At 49.3% G+C, this 21,060-nt stretch overlaps 5 protein-coding genes across 5 annotated transcripts; 2 read left to right on the top strand and 3 right to left on the bottom strand.

Moving 5' to 3' along the window:
• Positions 1 to 913: 913 nt before the first annotated feature.
• On the bottom strand, positions 914 to 1,736 carry CABS01_01028 (uncharacterized protein; the record flags this gene model as incomplete). The annotated part of the gene is made up of 2 exons (XM_060534408.1): positions 914 to 1,578; positions 1,709 to 1,736. The coding sequence occupies 2 exons, from the start codon at positions 1,734 to 1,736 to the stop codon at positions 914 to 916; spliced, it is 693 nt and encodes a 230-aa protein (XP_060401486.1).
• A 4,267-nt stretch (positions 1,737 to 6,003) lies between these two features.
• Positions 6,004 to 8,951, top strand: CABS01_01027 (uncharacterized protein; the record flags this gene model as incomplete). Its single annotated transcript, XM_060534407.1, has 7 exons — positions 6,004 to 6,315; positions 6,378 to 7,053; positions 7,116 to 7,291; positions 7,363 to 7,669; positions 7,731 to 8,333; positions 8,392 to 8,680; positions 8,738 to 8,951. The coding sequence occupies 7 exons, from the start codon at positions 6,004 to 6,006 to the stop codon at positions 8,949 to 8,951; spliced, it is 2,577 nt and encodes an 858-aa protein (XP_060401485.1).
• A 370-nt stretch (positions 8,952 to 9,321) lies between these two features.
• Positions 9,322 to 10,534, bottom strand: CABS01_01026 (uncharacterized protein; the record flags this gene model as incomplete). Its single annotated transcript, XM_060534406.1, has 2 exons — positions 9,322 to 10,236; positions 10,319 to 10,534. 2 exons carry the CDS (start codon positions 10,532 to 10,534, stop codon positions 9,322 to 9,324), a joined length of 1,131 nt encoding a protein of 376 aa, XP_060401484.1.
• Positions 10,535 to 11,182: 648 nt separating this feature from the next.
• On the bottom strand, positions 11,183 to 12,727 carry CABS01_01025 (acyl-CoA dehydrogenase domain-containing protein; the record flags this gene model as incomplete). The annotated part of the gene is made up of 5 exons (XM_060534405.1): positions 11,183 to 11,658; positions 11,715 to 11,958; positions 12,040 to 12,119; positions 12,172 to 12,375; positions 12,424 to 12,727. 5 exons carry the CDS (start codon positions 12,725 to 12,727, stop codon positions 11,183 to 11,185), a joined length of 1,308 nt encoding a protein of 435 aa, XP_060401483.1.
• Positions 12,728 to 14,546: 1,819 nt separating this feature from the next.
• Positions 14,547 to 16,008, top strand: CABS01_01024 (uncharacterized protein; the record flags this gene model as incomplete). The annotated part of the gene is made up of 5 exons (XM_060534404.1): positions 14,547 to 14,765; positions 14,876 to 15,142; positions 15,281 to 15,495; positions 15,567 to 15,677; positions 15,741 to 16,008. The coding sequence occupies 5 exons, from the start codon at positions 14,547 to 14,549 to the stop codon at positions 16,006 to 16,008; spliced, it is 1,080 nt and encodes a 359-aa protein (XP_060401482.1).
• Between the last annotated feature and the right edge of the window lie 5,052 nt (positions 16,009 to 21,060).

The raw sequence follows: 21,060 nt of genomic DNA, 5'->3' as shown, positions 1-21,060 counted from the left end.
AGTCACAACGGACTAGAGACGAAATAGCCTTTTTGTATCGTTGAGAAGCAGGAAGGCACGTTATAACACATCAGCACCCTAACAGAGAGCAGCTTGCCTTGGACTTGCCTGGTTCCTCCTCCTTGCCGCAATGCCCACCATCTCCACACTCATGACCCATAACACAATACCCGTTCGAATTGGCAACGCACGATGAATTACGTAATCCCCGATGGCACAATTGGCTAGCGCGTCAGACTGTTACGATCGAGGTTGCTCGCTATGAGCAAAAGAGATAGATATCTGGAGGTTGGTGGTTCGAGCCCACCTTGGGGAGGTCAGTTGCTTTTTGTATTTTCTTGTCACTATTCATCAGATTTCTGGTAAATGACAATACATGACTAGTTCCTTCCTAGGATTTCTTCCGCTTTCAGTATCCTTCTGAAGCCTTCCCATTAAAGTACTGATAGATAATTCCACCACTCTGGATGATCACTTTCCCTCAATGACGCATGGATAGAATTTGGCATGCCCAGTAACATAGCAATCACAGCTTCTCGAATGAATCATAGTGAACATGTCAAGTATGGTTGCACAAAGATGCTCCTGATTGAACAAGCTATCAGGGCATTGGAGTTCAGGGTTTATGAATGCGTAAAGGCTCTGATCCTTCAGCAATTGTAGCTCAAATTGAGGAGATTGATTTACCTTATCTATGTGAATAACTTTTGACCTGAGGCAAGTTATATATGTGCAAATGCGTTTAGTTAATTGGCTTAATGCTAGAAGCCAGGACAGATCATGCCAGAACAAATAATCATGAGATTCCGAAATTCATATCAGCCTTCCTAGAGTAACAAGCCCAGGGCGAATACCATCATTGCAATCCCGAATGACCACATCGGAGTATTGTAGATGAAATACTGAAGGTAAACTAAGGACTCCTCGGTTTCACCGAGTCAAACGTACGAACCACGACACCCACGTTGCGACAACCCGAGTTGCGCAAGAATTGCAAACACGCAAGGAACTGGCGCTCATCTCTAACCCATAGGTTATCATTGACCATCAAAAATTCCTCTCTTTCGACAAACCCCACTCCGAAGTGCTCATCGTTGCTCAAGATCTCAATCAGCTTTCGCCAGGAAGGCTTCTGTGACGTATCCAGAATGTCTTTCAAGACCACAAGTTCTCGCCTCTGAGGGTCGCCAGTACGTCTGATATTGAACACGAACTCTGGAGTGGAGTATTCACCGCGAGAAGCTCGTGAAGGTGATATGATTGTCTCCCCGGGGCGTTTTCCCTCACTTTCTGTGGGAGGTGTCTCTTTGTCTATCTCAAGGGAGACGCCTGCATGGTTATCACTGTAATCGTCCTCAGATGGCTCTAATGGAGGCTCTGGTGATGGATCAGGCGGAAAAGGCGCATCGGATGTGTCCACAGACTCTGCAGGGCTGAGAGGCCTGTAATCAACGAGACCTGTCAAGGATACTCCGGCGGTAGAATCTAGCTGGAAAGCTCTGGCACTGCCAATCCGGCTCTGAAGTTCTCGTCTGGCTGTTGCTTCCATTTGAACACACAAATTAGTTTTTGTATGTCCTGTACGCTTTTGCGTCAGATGTCGGTGGGGGCCTCCATGCCAAGTACAGCTTCTGGTGGCAGGAAGATACAGAGAAGGATACCGGATGGTCTTGGAGGAATCTATGACACAAGAAGCATCTCTTCTTACTGACACCCATGAACCGAAACGAGGGCATAAGCTCAGGATTTCGGTCGTAAAAACCGAAAAGTTGCATCTCAGCATGAACAGCGAGGTCAAGACGACAGGTCTTCTGAAAGCGCGGCTCTGGATCTGTGACACACCAGATTGTAGCCAATCTCCTCGCGAATTCCTCTTCTTGGTCTCCAACGATTCTCCGTAGAACATCTCTCAAAGGCCGTTCGCCTTCTGCAATAGAAAATTCAAGCCTTGAGATGGGCTCGATGGGTTCAATTCGCATCGGGCAAAAGAGGGCGGGGAACTCTGCTGGAAGCTTACACAACGCTATTGATGCGACCCCGTATCTCCCTAGCTTGTAGATACTGTATATCCAAGAGGGCACTGGTATACTCTGGACAGAGAACAGAGCCTCGATACAGGTGGAAAGTTCCCATTTGGCTTTTTCTGCCCATAAAATGTAAGGCAAGAGCTCTGATGGAGGCGCTCCGGTTGCAATGGTTGTGATCGCACTAAATTTTCCCATCCATGCAGTGAACCTTTCGACTTCGTTGACCTCAAAGGTGGATGAAAGCTTCGGCAAGAACTGCTCAAGCCTCAAAATTTCTGATCTATGTTTCCGGAGGTCCGCAAGATAATACCAGATTTTAGCCTTGTCGAGACTGATCATCTTCAATAGGACACTCAGTCTCCTCTCGTTCGTGAGACCTTGCATCAATGTCAGTATGAGTCTTCTAACACAAATCAAGAGTCACTATTTACCCATAGCAGATACGTCATGAAGAATTTCCATCACTTCCCGAAGAAGGACCAGTGTCGATGCGGACACCCCAGCATTACTAGCGATGCGAATGACCGAGCCCTCAGGCGCTCCTACCTCAAAGGCGGCCGCCGATACTGTGTCGCCATCTTTGTGGGTTGAAGCTAGTAGAGCGAAAGAATCGAGAAAATTTCGCTTTAGCAACTCTTCTCGGGGAACACCCGCGTCATGAGGGTGTCGATCCAGACCGTATGCTGTTGGACTACCCCTTACTGGGTCTAGCTTGTGAAGCAAAACGGCGTCTTGCACAAACCGTTTCTGTGAGTTTCCAGTGATTTCTAGGTTCATGACCATCCGTCGATTCAAGTAGTGGAATACTCGTGATTACCAAGAGAGAGAGAAGGTTCAATGCGTTCGATAATTGATGTCGTTGTGTAGCGTGGATGATGGCTATCCCTCATATAAGCTGTGGAAGCAGGTTTTGCATTTGTTATTGGAATTTTTCCTTTGCTTTCAAGCATAGCCTTCATATGTTTCCTGTGCCGTATGGTATCAACAGGCTTCCACCAATCGGAACAACTGATGCTCGTCATTATGATCAAGAGGGTTAAGTGATCGGTATTGATTCGACACCCCCTCGCTGCATTTGTCTTGACCTTACCGCTTGTCCTATCCGCCTTGTTTTCATCTCTCGTCGGCTGTTGGTCCACGCTGCAGGCGCCTTGCATGCAATAGGGTGTATACCGGTAGATATTACCGCGTCAGTGCTTACAGGCTGAGAGATGAAAGGTTCGACGGCCTCCTGCATATGCCAGCAAGTGAGGCAACAACCTACCCCGCTAGCGTGGTTTTGCTTGCCAACCATAAATGAACAACCTCTACTCGTTTGACCATGTATCTACGTCAGCGACCCTGAGGATAAAGTACCGCGCAGGCCAGTCATTTAGCACACAATCTTTCCACGCGCAGGTGTCCAAATGCGAGAATCACCAAAAGCTTGTGGCGCGATTCTGGCTTTGCCGTACACATATGTCGAGAAAGTTGGCCGTTGGAACAATCCCAACCCTAAGCAGCCCTGTCTGCCAAGGTCTACTCGATGAAATAAAGTAGAGACTTGTAAGTATTTTAGAGCATCAATCTGAGTACGACCGAGCCGTTATGTCTTTGGAGTACGATTTCGGGAAACTCTACCTCATTAGCCCAGGGCCAAGAGCAGAGCGGACTCTCGACTTGGTCAAGGACATGGGATGGGACGCTCACAAAGTTAAGGCATACAGGTCTGAAGGCGCTGACAAAAGGATCTGCACAGCGACTGGCAAGCCGATGCTACGCGTACACCTGAATAGTGGTTTGACGTATTTGACCACCGCTTCCCGTTAACTTGAGCGGCTCGATCTGAAGAATTCTGTGAAATCTGCGACGACATCAGGCGTGATCTAGTGGATGGATGGGTTGTCGATTTGGATTGGCAGTCGGCGTGATGGGGCTCGTGTGACATGGCACTGTCTCCTACAAGCACCAGTCTTTGACGTCAGTAGTAATCAATACACCAGAAGTCTTTAATTAGACACATTTTTGAACATCGGGTCTACATCGAGGGCTATGAGAACAGAATATCCCATATCAGCCCACCCGTGCTCACAAGTGCCGCTGACCCCTGAGTGAAGACCAATTTCTGTGTCAAGACTTTCTCCATACCACTGCTTAAAAGTCACTCTAAGATCAAGACTCAACTTTGCCATGGATTGTATACATCAGCAGAAGTTTTGGATATTCTGCCCAGCTGTCGCGATGTCCGAACAATCCATGATGATCATAGCCTGCTCCTGGCAATGGCGTTTGAGATAACCTAGCGTATGCGTGGTAAAGGATATTTTCTAGCGAAAGAAAAGCCACTGGTTCCAGAGAAGAAAATTTGAAGTCGAACCTCATGGCCTCATCGAAAGATAAGTTCAGTCGGGGTTATGCTCGTCTAATTCCAGCTACCCCTTGGAGCCGGAAGTTCGTTCGTAGCCCACATATTCTTAGAACTAGGTTCAGGCTGCCCAGTTCTCTTATAGCAAAGTGTAGATCTTCTTAGAAGCTTGCGACCGTTTACGAATCACATAAAAGTGGGTGAAGACATTCGTTAATAGCAACGATTATTCTTAACATGTTTCACCTGGTGAAGTCAAGCTTGGCATCCCAACACCTGCCCCTCGAGGGCCAGAAGGGAGAAACTGGCCAAGAACATAGCATGACTCGCTCAATTGCGCGCGGCATATTTGACTAGACCTCGTACGAGACTGTCGGCATACTCGGCTTTCTGTTGAGCATCCCGCTGTCTATTGGCGTCCGGCGGCCAGGCGGCAGTTCCCTGCCGGTTCTTGGTTGGTAGACCCGCAAGGAGACGAAATGGGCCGAATAGCTCAGTTATATCACATTAAAACTTCAAGGCGACTGGCCCAAGCCTAATGTTCGTCTCGTATTGAATGATTGAATACCACTACATAATCGTCGTATCTGACTCAAAGCAAAACTCGCTTTGGCCTTTTCTCATCTTTCTACTTCGCCATATTTTCAATATGTTCCTAGGAGTCAATTAGTTTCAGCCAACACTGGAAGTCAACCTTTACGAGTTGATTGCTTTAACGGGTAAATGTATCCCATATGCCTTGTTCACATACTAAACGAGGTGTATTAACTTGACTTCTAATAAGGTTGCGGAGGATTCTTTTTCGTCAAGAGGGGAAATGCCACGCGGTGGCCAGTGGTCTTTAAATAGATCCGAGCGTCAATTTGATGAAGATGGCTTAAACTTTATCACTGCCCTAGCGAACGAACGCAGCCGATCGGATGGGCTGGCCCCACAAGGCTCACAGATGAAACCATGACAAGCAAACAGGTCTGGTGAGAAGGATGGTTATCAAGCCCAGACAACATACCATGATTCTAGGCCTGCGAGGCCGGCCAGGACTACACAGCCCCTTCTCTGAGCTACAAGAAGGGGTTCCCTAGTCTTGAGTCAAGTTGGTGGCTCTGAAAAAAGTGAATGCATGACGATGTAGGCGAACCGTCGCAACTTTATTCGCAGTGTGCCTGAAAACCCCTGTTGCAACTTGATCATGTCCTTTGCGTCGGGTACAGCGGACAGACCGAGCTAGTAAGTTGTTGTTAGTCCAAGTGGTTTGACTGACTATGATATTGCTCTGCGATCATGTTCGGATGATAAAACGAACGTCGGCTGCCCTACGAGGCGTTGGGGCCCTGATTTGTTTGGTCAGCTTCGGCCGTTCCTTCTCTCAGTCACTCTTTTGACCGTAACCTATAACCACTCATTTGACTCCTTTTCGTTCTTCATTTAAGTCATTCTCAGCTTTTATCATGGTGAAATCACGGAACTCTCTTCGGGGTCTCGTTGGGGCCATTGGTTTGCTAGCGGTTGGAACCAATGGTCAGACAGACAACACGGTTGAATGGGTTAGCTTCCTCCTGGGACCACCACTCCCCAATATCGCAAGAAGGGCAACGGGACTGACAAAAGCCGTCTGTAATACAGACTCTTGGAATGCCGCTTAAGTTCTTTGCTACGGCCGAGAATACACCATCATGCGCTGCAAGCTTTCAAGACGCAACGGGGGATGCCAAAACGTTCACACCAGTTCAGTCTAATACTGACACGGTGATGGCGGGTGGCACGGCTGCCGATCTAGCTACCACATTTTACTTAACAAACGGAATATTGGCCGGTGGTAAATCTTTCACCGATCCTTCGGGGATCAGAGTTGCTGGAGGAGGCTCCGGTGGTGGCTGCTGGGATATCTCCAGCGGTACTGTCAAGGTTGCTGCATGCGATCTGGCCAAGAACCAGACATTCTATGTGAGCTGAAGTTTTCACTTGCTTGAGCTACGAAGGGTTTCCCTAACGAAAAGTTTCATCAGGTTGGCATTCCCGGAGACAAGCAACCCTTCTTCATCTACTCCTCAACACTGGGTGCCCTCGAGAGGCCCGCCAACGCCGGCGAAGCCCTTACCTTCCCCTCAGCCAGCCAGACCCAGTTCTGCGCGTATGCCAACGACACCGGAAAGCTCGTCATTCCTCCCGCCACGGGGACCATGTACTACCCGCAAGCGCAATTGACAAACCTCACATCCACCTCCTTTGGCACCACTCCGCCAGCATCAGAAGGCGATATACCTCAGTGCAGATTTGCCGACCAAGGCAACACATCAACATCCATGCTAGAAAGTATGGGTTCGACCGACTGCATCGTTGCGCGCTCTTTCGCTACCATCCCCAGCGGCTGCGATGCCAATCCTTCCAACAAGACTTGTATCCTTCACTTGTGGCCTGCCTTTTGTCTGGATCTTCCTGAAGTTCGCACTGGAGCCAATGCGTCGGATGCGCTTGAAGTTTGCGTGAGGAAGATTAGCCAGGGACCTTGTGTTGCTAATCCCTCAGGAGCCGCTTGCGCTTCTAATTTGTTCGCTGGGATCAAGTATGTTGGTGGTGTTGGTGGTGGAGGCGGTAGCGCGAACTCGAAGCGCCAGACTTCAAATGATCCTCTGTTTGGAAACCCCGGGTCGAATATCCCCCTTGAGGACCAGTTTTGGATGGGTAAGTTGTGACTGATTCTATTACCAAGAGAGCCCCAATCACTGATACGAGGCTTGCTTCAGGCGTAATGAAGAACGTCATCAACTCAGCTATCGGTGCTTTCAAGTTTCTAGCCACGCCTCACGTCCAAGAGCTCAAGGTTACATGTATGGGGATGAGCCATCTTACCAGCATCTTTGAGGCGAGCGTCGGAAAGACCATTCGAGAGGGATGCAGAGACGCATTCAGAGCCTTTGATGTAAGTAAACACGCACTCAGGCCTCGTGAAAAGCCCCAGTCGAGTGCTTCTGCTGACGTCTTGTCAAACAGAGCATCCACGAACTCACCTACGACAACGATATTGAAAAGGCGGGCAGCATCTTCGCGGATGTTGTGGGACTCTTGAGTGTGGCCAAGGACGTCGCAACAGCAGCGAAGGCTGTTGGTGCCGTGGACGCTGTATTGGCCAAGTTTGGCAAGACTGCGGCAACTGTTGGCGAAGGCAAGGGGCTCATGCTGGAAGCTAAGGAGGGTGAGAACACCGTGCAGATCTTCCGTGATACCGGCGATGGAAAGCCCAAACTGCTGTACACGGATAGCGACGTTGCTGCCATGGAAAAATCCATCGAAGAAGGAGGTAAGTCTAAGCAACGCCAACTTTAGCCCAATTGATCAGGCTCCAGAGCTAACCTCATCAGGATTCGACAATTGCAAAATCTGCATCGAGGGAGGTGGTGCCAAGGTCCGCCGCCAAAAGGGCATCTTGCGCAAGTTCTGTTGCTTCTTGAGTCCTCAGACCCTGGAAGCACCAGAGCCCGTTTGGAACGACCAGACTGGCCTGGCAACCGGCCTCGGCACATCTGAAGCCATCCCCTTGGCCAATCGCGTCGTAGCCACTCTCTCCGAGACCGCAGCCCTCACAGCTGACGAGAAGACGCTTATCACTACCATGAGCGAGGGCTTTGCCAACTGGTACACCAAGGCGCAGTCCGTCTCCGCCAATGTCGACGAGATCAGCGCTGTGTTGCTCGAGGCAAGGAAGAAGACCGCCGACTGGGGCAAGATCGCCACCGCAACGTCCAAGGCGTATGGTCTGAGTGATCAGGAGAAGTGGGCTCTCAAGACCTGGATCCAATGGTACATGATCAACCCCGAGTTCAACAACGCCTTGTCAAAGCTTCCCTCTGCTACTGGCTTAGTTGTACGCTCGACTGATCTTGATGCTGCGACGGTCAACATGCTCAATAAGCTTGAGTCCGGTGTGATTAGCAAGGGAAAGGCAGGCATCTACGAAGTTCAAGGTGAGTTATGCTGATATTCTACAGTGCTTCAATGTTAATATTTGCTAATAACTTGTAGACCTCGTTCTCAATGTCAACACACCTTCAGGTGGCACCGGCGAGGTTCGCAAAGTCATGGCGACGACCCTCAACCTCGGCGACGGCATGTTCACAACCACAAAGGACTACCTCTTCATGATCAACTCCAAGTCAGGTCGCTACATTGAAGCCGTTGCCAACTCGGAATACCGCGAGACCTCATTTGTGCAGGGGATTTCCGGAAAGTTCAAGCTCATCGGCAAGCAAGAGTTGAACGGTGGAGAAACCGCCAAGGCGGCGGGCAAGCCGGGTCCTTATGCCGTCTACTAGTGAGTAAATCGACGTCAATGTTTCAGCTGAAGTTCCCAAGACTAACCAGAGAAAAGCTTTGATGAGGTCGAGGCTCCGGCTTCAACTTCGAAGGCTACTGTCGCGGACGTCAGAAAAGCCCTGACTGATGAGGGTGTCACATTATCTGGAGGTTCTGCTAAGCGCGGACTCGATGGCCTGCTAAATGCACTTGAAACGAGAGTTGTTGGCTCTGGGAAGAGGAGGCATGACTTGGATTATCACGTCCGCAATCGCGTTGTCCGTCATTGAGACAGCGGGTTCGGGCGATGATTGTAGGCTGTGGGTAGTACCCAGGCAGCTTCGTATACTACACATATCAAAGTCACTTCTGACCACTTCCTTCCATTTCCTTCGAGAAAACATTGCTATGACGATCTTCGTATTAGTAACACTTCCAAAGCACACAAATGTAGATTACATCATCCCAGTGGTGTTATTGTTCTCGCTTCTAAGTTTGCTTAGGGTTGTTCAGATGACAGCAGGCCCTGTATTGCTCCCTTGCTTCCATTGAAAGCTGAGCACGTAATAATACTTGCTGAAAGCTCTCCCGGGATCTTCTTGGCCCAAATCCCAAACTTCCTTTCGCCGAAAATATCTTGCCAGCAACTCGACTTGATCTTCAGCGGCGGACACCTTGGTCCATAGTATTGACTGCAAGCATGTACAGCTGCAACTTCTCTGACCAATCGGGCCCAAGAGTCATCAGGACTTCTTGCATGACTCTTGTATCAGGCGAACGTCCAACCCCAACCTTCTGTCTGACTTTCTCCTGGATCTCCCGCACTTCCTTCAACGTCTCCAGTTCCGCCTCGCTCGCCGGTCGAAGCGCACGAGTGGGAGGCTTGGTTCCGGCGTCATCAAGGTCTTGTGTCACGTACATTGGGGAGCCACGAGGAGGGTCAATCAGGACCTCCAGCCTAACCCTCTCCAATTCCTTCTTCTCGCTAGCAAACGTCGGCCCAAAGAGAATTCGCAAGTATTCAGGCGTGTCTTTTCCAGCGATGACGAGACGGCGCATTGGCAATTCCATTCCTAGGCGAACCGAGATAGGATCGATGTTAAGCGAGCGCAACAACGCTTGCCCCTCCTCAGATTTTCGCGCCACATTGTTGTAATAGTTGTATGCGGGGCCCATGCCCGGCGACGCAGCCGTGGGCGGGGCTGGAGCCGGGCGGTGGGCGACACAGGTCGGCTTGTGCATTTTCCAGTGCGAGCGCTGGCAGTCCTGGGAATGATACCACGCCTTCTGACACGCGGAACACTTCTTCATCGGCGAGGAGAAGTTTTCGGAGGAGAGACCACAGCCATGGCATTTGGATGAGTCCCCGGGTGACACAGCGGACGGAACTGCGGTCGCCTGTCCGGACCTGCTACCACCCATGAAGTTCATCAGGAGGTCTCTGAGCTCAGACCAAGTTTCTCCGAGGATCTCCTTTTCCTCAGCAGAGCAAACGGTCACCTTCTCAAGACCACCCGGGATTCCTGCAGCAGCCAGCTCTGGCCCAATAGCGGCAGCGAGCTCGGGACTGACTGTCTGTCGACCAGCTCCAGGGAGCAAACGCAGCATGTTCAGCACCTGGGCTGCCTTTGAAGAAGGCTTGGAGAAGGGGAGTCACAGTCGCTCTGGCTCTATCACGTTCGGTAGGCTGCGAGAGGATCTGAGCCGGGCCGCCTCGCAACACGAACCGGCTGACTGGGTGTACGGCGATTACCAGATCTCCAGGCGGATTGAGTTCGACGTGTCGGACACCAAAAACCCATTTGTTGTCAAGACCCGAAGGCGTTGACTTTGACCGACCGAGAGTCTTGAAGTCCCTTACCGCTTGCTCCATTTTGCGGGCGGGATCAATACGATGGTGCGTTTGTCTAGTGCGGTAGTTATTGAACGATGACCTGGTGACCAGAGAGAAAATCAGCAACCCACGTTTATGTATGTCATTTACCCCAAGAGCTTACCTGACTTTTTTTTGTCGATTGCTTAGAAAGCAAAATGGAAAGGTTGTAGATGGCAGGAATAGTGTTGGGGGCGGGGGTCCAACAAATCCAAGGTTCAGGAAAGTTCCATTCGAGCCCACGGACATTCCAAGCTCGGAACGGGGAATGTTCCTTCGAAACGCGTTTGAGGGGATGTTCTTGCCTCGTCTAGGTATGTACCTTATGAACGGGATCTTGCAGGAAAGTGTTGAGAGTGTCGACTTTCTTCTCCTCCAAAACTTCGAGAGACAGCAGCCACGCTCGGCCGTACCTGCCCGCCCCTGTTTGCAATTCAAGATGCCGGACACTTCGGTGACATGACCTCCGATTGGTGCGCGGAGCGAGCCGGACGAACATCGGGAAAAAAGAATTAAGCGAGATCGTGTGGCTGAGGGGCAGCGTTGGATCCTTGAGGCTATCGCGACACCTGCACATTGCGAATTCCTTCCCACATTGAAAGAGTCATCGGAGTTTCTCGGTTACGGGACTATAACGCTCAATACTTATCATAACTTGGCGCCTCTACTCACAGCTGCGCCAATCTCTTGCCGAACAGCCAAGTCCGTGATGATCTCCTCACTTCCGCCACCGACGATGTTCACTCGAAGGTCTCTGCTGATCTGTTCGACGCGAGCCCCAACGCCGCCACGCTGATATCCAGCACCACCAAATATTTGCTGTGCCTCCCGGTTCGCGAGCTCTAGAAGACGTCCGCCGTGAATCTTGGCCATGGCGATCCTTGATGCTAGTTCTGTGCCCATTGAGCCGGTAGTGTGAGCATGATACGCAATCTGTTCGAGCCAGGCCCAGTGCGACTCGATGTAGCGCGCCATTGTGATGAGCTTATGTCGAATGATCTGATGATACATGAGTGGCTTGCCGAATGTGTGGCGGTCTATGGCATATGCCCAGGCGTCTTCCAGGCAAATTCTGGCCTGGCCGTTCATGAGTACAGCAAGGATGAATCGTTCCTTGTTGAAGTCTGTTTGTTCAGTATAAGAGCCAAGGTATATGTCATCTTCTCACAGGGTCACCTACTGGTCATAATGTACTGAAACCCAGCGTTCTCCTGCCCGATGAGGTGGTTGACAGGTACTTTGACATTGTCCAGTGTCACCCATGTGCTGTCTCCAGCGTTCCATCCACTATTACTAATCTTGCGTCGAGAAACGCCGGGAAGATCAAGAGGAATGACCAGGACTGAGATGCCCTTAATACCAGGGCCTCCAGTCCTTACAGCAGTTGTCATGTGGCTAGCACGTATCGCACCGCTGATCCATTTCTGAAGGTTCATTAGTCTCAAGTCGTGAGCATTGAAGAGATGCAGGAGTTCATCTGTAGAGTTTCTGGTATTTTGACTTACCTTGTGGCCGTTGACTGTGTAATATGTTCCATCATCTGATTTGGTTGCCGTGGTCTTCAAATTCGCCAAATCGGAGCCGCCTTCACGCCTTTAATCACGACACTCTCGAAAGAAACGTCTGACAATGCTCACCAGTAGGCTCAGTACAACCGAGACAAAAGTTTGTTTTCCCGTTAACAAGCCCAGGAAGCCACCATTTCTTCTGCTCTTCTGTGCCATGATGGATGACAGGAGGTACGCCGATTGTCGTGCCGCCGTTGAGTCCCACAGACACTCCGGCAGCCCATATTCTACTAGCTTCGTAGCTAACAACAAGCGAGTGAAAGATATCCCATTCTAGGAATGATGTCAGAAGACGGCTTCACACTGAAGCTTCGTGCTTACTCTCAGCTGGGACATTGCCTGGTAATGGAACATCGCCAGCATATTCACGCGGCAACTCTGGGAAAGCCAAGCCTGATTTGGCAAAGTGAATTCTTGCTTCATGGGGGACATGTCCCTTCTCTTCCCACTCTTGAATATTGGGCGCGATATGCTCCTCGATGTACTTGCGCACGTAGTCCCTCACCCTCCGATGGCTTTCATCATAGTAAGGAGAAGCCAGGGTATTGTACCACGCCGGCTCCGCAAAGGGCGCAGGGTTGCCGTATGGCTCAACGACGGGAACATTCTTGACTTTGATTGACATTGTCTCTCTTCAAATCTGGCTCGATTTCTGTCTAGCATTCTTGTGAATGTCATGACTCTTGTCCATCAGTCTCCTAAAATACATGTGCGGCCCGGTGCACGGTTCGGGATGAGCCGAGGTCCGCCTTGGATACAGCCACTTGCCCCGCGCCATCCACGTAGCTTCTTGTCACGTCTCGCTCCTACCCCGCGCTCCCGCGCTTGGGGATTTCGGGGGGAAAAGGGGCTTGAATTGTTAGACAGCCCTTAGTTGATCCGGATGTGCGATGCGGTCGGACTTTGTTACCCTTAGGCACGACTCGCATCGGTGTTAGGTAACGGCGACAACACTTGAGGCACAAGCTGGCACGGCTTGGTGTCTAAGGCCTAGGTTTCGGCCGCAAGGAAGCAGGCAGCACCTTCTTTCAGCTGAAATGCTGTTATTCCTGCAGGCCAGACCCTGTTACTAGTTTCGACGGGGGAAGATGCCAAAGTGAAGGCGATTTGGGTGGTTTTCTGCGAAAAAGCATCTTGGACACTGGATCGCAATGCGGCAGGTGAGGTCGATGCTTTGTGACAAGCTCCAAACAACTTACTTGATCGTCGACTTTGTCTACTGATGTTGCATCAAGCATGGGACTTTTCGAACCTAAGGGTCAGGTACGGAGGAACCCTTAATGTGACATCGAAGAACGCAAACGCCACGTATCATATGACAGAGCATCCTGGCCATCGACCGGAGAGATGTCTGTGACAGCCAAGCGCCCTCCTACAAGCAATTCGTCCTCATGAGTTTGAGTAGCACACAGCTTCATATTTCATGGTACCCCTCAAACCAATAAGGAAATGCCTCCTTCTCTTATTCTCGGCCTCATTGTATGAAAGAAGTATGTAAAGCCTCGGACTCGGCGAGTCATTTCGGGTCTTCGGCTTCATGTTTGACGTCAGCGGTAGGACCTCTCCCTGTTCATCCCTGATTGACTTTTAAAGTTGTATAAGCGCACCTTTTTCTCTCTTCCGCGCGTCTGGCTAGCCACCTACTCTACCGGCTATCAAACACGTGTATGTGTTGGCTGATCAAGCCGTCTCCAAATTGTCTGAACACATTGTTCCCGGCGTCTTGGGTATTGTCTGAACAAGTCGAAACGCAACGGAAGGAATGTTGCACGTGGAAGATCCGGAGAGGAGGGAACCAATCAGCCAGCCCACTGATGCTAATGAGAGTTGCAAAGAGTCGGGATTTGAGCTGTCGTAAGCGAAGTTCTGCTTAGCAGAAACTCTACCATGTCGATGTCAAGCCATAACCAAGAGAGTTCTCAGTCAACTACTCCAGCTGAGCTGCAGTTGGTGGAACAACGCGAGAAACACGCGTTAGCAGGCAACCGGCCTGCTTTCCTTTTACCGGAACATGTAGTACTCTAATTCAAAACTTGCACATTCAGCTGAGGAGGTGGTCACTTTTTTGACTTTCCGTTACCGTGTACTCTGTCAAGGATGGCAGCACACACAAAGTTCCCGTCTCGCAACCCTCTTGAATGCCTTGTGTCGAACTCTATTCAGCTTGGGAAAGGTCACCCACCGGGACGACGTTTCAGAGCTTGTCCAACTCAATCCATCCCCTCCCCTCCTCTTTTCTCATTGACTTTCCCAATCAGGTGTCATTTTCTTCCCTTCTAGAGCCCTTCTAGTGCTGCTTTCCTCAGCTTCTGCCCCTCGATGCCATCACCGCTGCTGCCCCTACTGTCAAATTTTCTCCTCTTCCTCCCTGCCACCTATGGAAGCATCGTGACTTGTTGTACCGACCGACCGACCGACCGAGACTCCGGAGTCGGCATCGCAATATGTCGTTCTTTCGGTCGTTGGACGCGGTCAAGGGCATGCCTCTCATGACACCGGAGCGAGAGGCTGCTTTTAGGGCGGAAAATCGAGCGGGAGAGGTGTATACGATCCACATCATCTTCTTCGTCCTCTCGATTCTCTCGGTTTGTGCCCGGCTTGCTGCGGCGAGGCAGTCTGGTCGGAGGCTGGCTTGGGATGACTGGCTGTCGGTAACTGCTCTAGTGAGTCTGCGATTCTCTGAGGGAATGGCTCGACGACGTTGAAAGTCTCATGATTCTCGTGGACTTCTTCCTTCTTCTCTAGTAGCGAGTGTCGCTTACACATGTTGCAGGTCTTCATCGTCGGAGTGTTCACCGGCACAATGTTCTGGCTCAGGTTTGGACTTGGTAGACACGAAGTAGTTGTCCACGAGGAAGACCCCATGAACATTACCCGATTCTATCAGACAATCTTCGCCAACGAGATTATGTATCCAATGGGGCTCGCAAGCGCACGGCTATCACTAGTGATATTATATCACCGTATATTTGGACTCTTCAGTGCGAGGTACTATCTGTACGGTCTCATGTTCTTCATCGGAGCTTGGGCAATATACGCAGTAAGTCACATTGACCGCCAGCAGAGGCCTAATCTGAAAGGGTTACTGTCTCACAAGGAAGTTGATGTAAACTCGTGCTACAAGAGGCATGGGACGGTGCCATTGGATATTATCAATAAGTACTGACACTAGAACTAGACTATTCCAACGATTGTGGCTTGCATACCCGTGCAAAACTTCTGGACTACACACAAGAACTGTCTTGACCTTTCCAAGCTATACATCAGCATAGCAGTTGGTAGCATCGTGACCGACTTCGTGTTGATACTTATTCCAATACCCTACGCGATGAGGTTGACGATGTCACCTTTTAGGAAAATGCTCCTCATCTCGTCCTTTGTATTCGGCGGCTTGTGAGTATCTTCTATCTTTTCATGCTTGCGAGCAGACAGACGAGAAAGACTCGCTAAAGGTTTATGAATAGCAACTGTTTCATCACCATCATCAGACTGGTCAAAGTCTCAACCTTTGACTACAAAGATCCCACATGGGGAACCGTCGATTTGATGATTTGGACAGGACTGGAGGCTTATTGGTAGGCACTTAATGCCCCATCTACGATAACTCTTGTCAAGGACTCACACTCATACTTGAATAGTGCCGTGATATGCTGCTGCCTACCGACCCTTCGCCCCTTACTCCAAGTCCTCCGTTCCAAATCCTCCAAAGACACCAACCAAAATGGAGACGAAATGAGTCGGCCTGAGGTTTATCTGAAAATGCCACCGCAAATAGCTTCTCGCTCTTCTGAGGAGGCACTTGAGGAATACGACTTCGTCAAGATGAGTCTCGCAGATCTTCAGCAGTATAGCCGGCGCACGATGATCGAGACGGGAGGGACAGCATTGGTGTATAGACAGCCATAGCAGGTTAAGACCAAAACATCATCTTAGAGCTAGTGTTTAATATCAATAATAGAGCCCACCACCTCAGTCCAAGATTGCGGTTATTCGACAAGCGAGCGTGCTGACATCAGAATTACTCCTAGAAGACGACACAGTAGCTTGACCGAGTCTCAGGAATAACAAAATCTCCCTGAATGGTTCAGGTCTCATGGAGCCACTCGCTGTGTCGGCTCTGAAGACTTCACTAAGGGAGGGGATGTCTAGGCTCTAGTGGTCTTCTCGAGCGACATGGAAAGTACGTATTCGCAAGTATCTGTACCCAGAATCGACTTCTAATAGTTGGACGATATTTAGAAGCTAGACTGCATGCCAAGGCTATCGGTTCAACTGTCACGCTAGGAGAATGAAGGATTCTTCGAGATACGCTAGTTCTAGTCACACTATTGAACCTAAACTCGCCGTTGTCACACTAGCTTCCGCCGTACAGCCGTTCCGAGCAGAACTTAAGGTAATTATTCGCACTCCAGCATTGTTGTCCGAAAACCTTGCCCTAGTTTCGCTTAAGCAGACTCCTTTGGGCATTGATCCTTGCCTAAGGCTTGCTTGCAAGCGATATTCTTGCTGCCCTTGATCAATTTGTAGTCACGTGGAGTCGCGAACCAATCTTCAGACTCCAATTTCCTCCCACGGTTATGGAAGGAAGCGAGCCAGAATGGTATCGACCTCGTCCCAGCAGCAATCACCCGTATCCGAATCTCGCTCCCATGGATTTGGATCCTTCTAAGGTAGGCTGCAGACGGAACGCTACTGCGTCTTAGACTTTTGTGTTTGAAGGTTGTCATACGACTTCGGACTTGGTCGCAATATCACATTTAGAGAGCACGCGATCAATAGAGCACGCCTACCTAGCCGAGAATATTCAAGTCATTGATACTAGGTAAGGATACTAAGAAGGGAAGAAGGAGGCACGGGAAGGGGATATTATGCTCGGGGTAGGCCTTCAAAGTAGGATCATCTCTAGCCAAATCTGACGAAGTCTGACTAACAGAAATCAATTACCAACGGCCCCGATTAAGCAGAGAGACCTGGTTGAAACCTCGGGAATCAAAGAATACAGAGAAGTGATCCATACTGCTCATCCAGAAGAGGATTCGTTTGCATGCTATGAGATACACAGCTCGCAGCCCTGGAATCTTCCATATGTGGCGTGGCATGACGGCCCTTGGCCACCCAATTCGGGGCCCAAACAACATCCCTGGCATAATGGGATACCGACGAGTGGGACGTCCTGTCGAGTATGTCAAATCCATCAATGTCTTTCCCAAGTATCTCACATGTGGTACACACGTTGGTGCCTGGTAGGCTCCATCAACTACTGCGTATGCGGGCAATAATTCCCAATACTCCGGACACAAATCAGCTCTTTCCAGGGCGGGATCCCTCCCAAAGCCCTGTCGACAACATGGAAGCCATGCGGACTTTTAATCCTCGACCAACTGATAGGACAATTCTCTCAGGCGCAGACGTAAGTCGGTTCATCACTTTGCTCGTCTGTTGCGTCGCATCGTCCCACATCGGTCGAGGCAAGTATCCGTACGGGTAACTGCTTGCACCACATGTCGTCGATATCTGATCTTCCACTCGACGACGTTGCCATCGACGCCTCTTTAATGGGCCGTTTTCCCACGCTATCCAACGACCGTTGAAAAATCATAACCCGCCACTATCACTGGTCCGGTCCATTTCGGTCCCCTTGCTCGTATGAACAGGGCTAACGCACTCGGCCCCCATGCTATCACTTCTCACTCGCCAACAGCCTTGGTGGGTTCTCCTATCCGCCCCTTGAGGATCGGTCATCAAACACTCTTCTCGTTGCATCTCCTCCCCGGCTTCACTCGGGGACCGTGGCTCCACTGGCGTAGCATTCGGAATTCCCAGAGATTTGTTCGAGAGTCCAGACTTCGTACTCTCCCAAACCAGACTACTCGCTACGCTTCCTCGCTACCGTCGATGAAGGACTTGGGAACCGGGGAAATACTAGCAAGGAGGTATGGCGAAGGGGCTCGTTATTCCTGAGTGATGTGATTTGATAGGATGTCACGGCATCGGCGTTGAGTATACCCGTAATGTGATACATCTGGCTTCGGGGCCGTATCTTGATCCGGCAATCTGGTCGGGAGGTCACCGACTGTCTACGCAGTAGAAAACTGCGAGGTGCGTTACATACAGTGTAATATGATCTGGTATGATTGAACACGGAGTACATGTCGGATATACATGGCGCCGCGCGGTATTGGCCATGCAGGACAGCCGTCCAATGTTAGCTACAGGATAGCGCGATTCTTATGCATGACTGTGACTCCCTTGTCGAATGTAGATGAGTGGGAATTGCAGGGACATGCACACGAGAAAGACCTATGCTGCCCTGGTCAACACAACTTTGCGAGAACCAGACTGCTGGGCAGATGGTATCGAGAAGGAAAGGAATGGAACGGGGGAAGGTAGGGCGGACATGCTGGTCGGAAGACATCAAGTGAATCCGAGCCAATATTTGGGGATCGGAGCATTGTCAGCAAGCGTGATTCGATCTAATGTTTAGCTGTCAAATGGTACCAGTCAGAACTTTGAATAGTGAGGTTGGTTGCCAACTGGTTAGACCATCCCGCTAGTCAAACTCAAGACTAGCGAAGCAAGCCGGCAGCGTAACGTTCCATTTCGAGGCTTTTTCTGGAAGATCGTGTTAATATAGTCTAAGTACCTTGTTATCGAAGAAAGTTAATTCTTTCTAAGTTATAAGTATAAGAATATAGTTTTAATAAAATAGTATAATACTTACTTAGTACTTAAATTAAGATATTTTTTTAAACTTATTATAAAAAAAAAATAACTATACTACTAACTACTTACTATCGAGGTCCGTAAATAGTATTATAGTTTTAATTATTATAGTTTTAATTATAATAGCTTTATTTATAATAAGTAAAAAGTCTAATTATAAGTCTTTTAAAAGCCTCTTATTAAGAGTTATAAGAGCCTTTAAGTTAAGTTAAAATACTTATTAAAATATTAATAACTAAACTAACCTTATAATAACGATTTTAATAAAAAACTTAAAAAAAAACGTTAAAATCCTTATTATTATTAGGTACGATTTATAAAATATAGTAACGTAGCTATAGAATATTATTAATATATTCTATATTAAAAAGGGTATTATTAGTACTAACGAGATAAATAGGGCTATATTAATATAGTACCTTAATTTCTTTTTATAGCTCGAGGATAATCGTTTTAAATAATATTAAAAATTTATTAAAAAGCTCTCTTAAGTACTTTAATATATTTATTATTATTTTTATAATAATAAGACTCCTAGTACTTATATATAAGAATAAGTTACTTATTTTTAAATAGTAATATTAGCTTATTAATAAGCTATTAAAATTATAATTTTAGTAATCTTTTAATAAGGGAGAGGGTAGAATAGAGGAAAGGATAGGTAAGAAAAGGGTTAAGGTTAAACAGTGCAGAATTCGAGGGCAGGGTAACGTCTATATGTACTGTGGCAATCCTCTAGTAATGCAAAACGATGGAGTTAAACAGTGGTGTTAATGTAGTCAACCGTCTATTATGACATGCTCCCTGACACGCGCTCTCTCTGTCAGTTTCGAATTTTGTCAGACGGTCAGACTCGTCATCTCTTCGCCCTCCGGTAGCAGTCTCGGGAAGCAGCAGGAACGCAGGAGATGGGCTGCAGTAATCTAGGTGACACAGAACGCGGCGCTTTACCAAATCTATGGCTTCGTAGCGAAAGGGGAGGCAAATGACCGAAGAATATCCATGTTACGTGCTTGCAGCAGGATGACGAGGGTGTCTGTACGGAGTACGTACCTCGTCGTGTAGCCAGCGTGCTGTGCCGCAACCTTGCATGGCTGAGGCAAGGGTTGTTGGCTGCGGGCGAACGAGAACAGAAAGACGCCTGAGAGAAAAGTCTGATCTGCGACCGATGTTACCGTTTTCGGCGCATCTTTTCCTCTGCGTGGGCGATGAATCATGAGAGTAAAGTGCTGATGGAGACGGTGGATATCTGTGAGGGGCGAACGAGATAGCATGAAGAACGAGATGCGATCCAGGACGAGCTTTTCCCGTCATCGCCGAATCTGGTGCGTTAGCGTGTCTTGATATGGTGATGCCTCAAAGACCTGGTGCTGGTCGTGATTTAGGGGCAGCCAACGGGCCAGCTTAGAGTACGAAGAGGCTTGGTGTTTGAGAACCAGGTATTCCTTGTGGACTTGAAATGCGTACCACGGCTGCGAGGGACTGAGGTGAGTGAATTATCCTTGCAGAGACCGCCGTAAGTGGTCGTGAGAGGCGCGGCTGCTGCGCTAGATTACCACATCCTTTCCGTGTATACTTCGGTGGAGTTACGGCATTGTTTCCCGGAAGCCTCCACCGCACGAGAATGCTTAGCCAGACACAGGCGAGAAGAGGGAGATGGGAAAATCCGTCTCTTGAAAGAGTGGTTCTGGGGGAAGGGGGGCCTAGCTTTACAAGGTTGTGGGAGTTGAACTCCGTAAATAGGGAAAATGGCCAAGAACGCCTGAAAAGGCACAGCAACACGAAATCTCCCACTTTTCTCTTTGGCCTGTGGGTTCCTCGGTGGAATTACGTACGGGCCCAGAGGTGAACTTTTGCAATTCAGCCTTTCTCTCTCCCTATCCCCCACCCCTCCTAGCCTGTCCGAGATTAGCGGTTCTGGGGGTTGGTATGGCATCCCCTGCTTTCTAGCGAGGCGCTTTGGCTGTCTCGCTAACCTCCCCCAATTCCCTTTCTGTCTCGACAACTCGCCAATGATTGAAATGAGCTGGCGTTCGAGCAAGCGATTGGAAACCAAAGACTTTTCGAAAGTAAGGGCCATCGTCAAAGTGTGGTTGAAACTACCGTTTGCTTGTCGGGCCGGGGTGTAGTAGCGGCGACGACCGCGCACCGTTCCGTTGTGGCACAGACATTTGGCAAGCAAACAAAACGGGTTTGTTAAGCCTTTTTCTGCTCCCCTTCGCTCCCTCCCGCGCT

Source organism: Colletotrichum abscissum, assembly GCF_030869225.1.
Source record: "Colletotrichum abscissum strain IMI 504890 chromosome Unknown Scaffold_2.1, whole genome shotgun sequence".
NCBI classification, from domain to species: Eukaryota; Fungi; Ascomycota; class Sordariomycetes; order Glomerellales; family Glomerellaceae; genus Colletotrichum; species Colletotrichum abscissum.
Note: the sequence above shows the minus strand (reverse complement) of the source record. Positions and strands in the feature narration are given on the sequence as shown.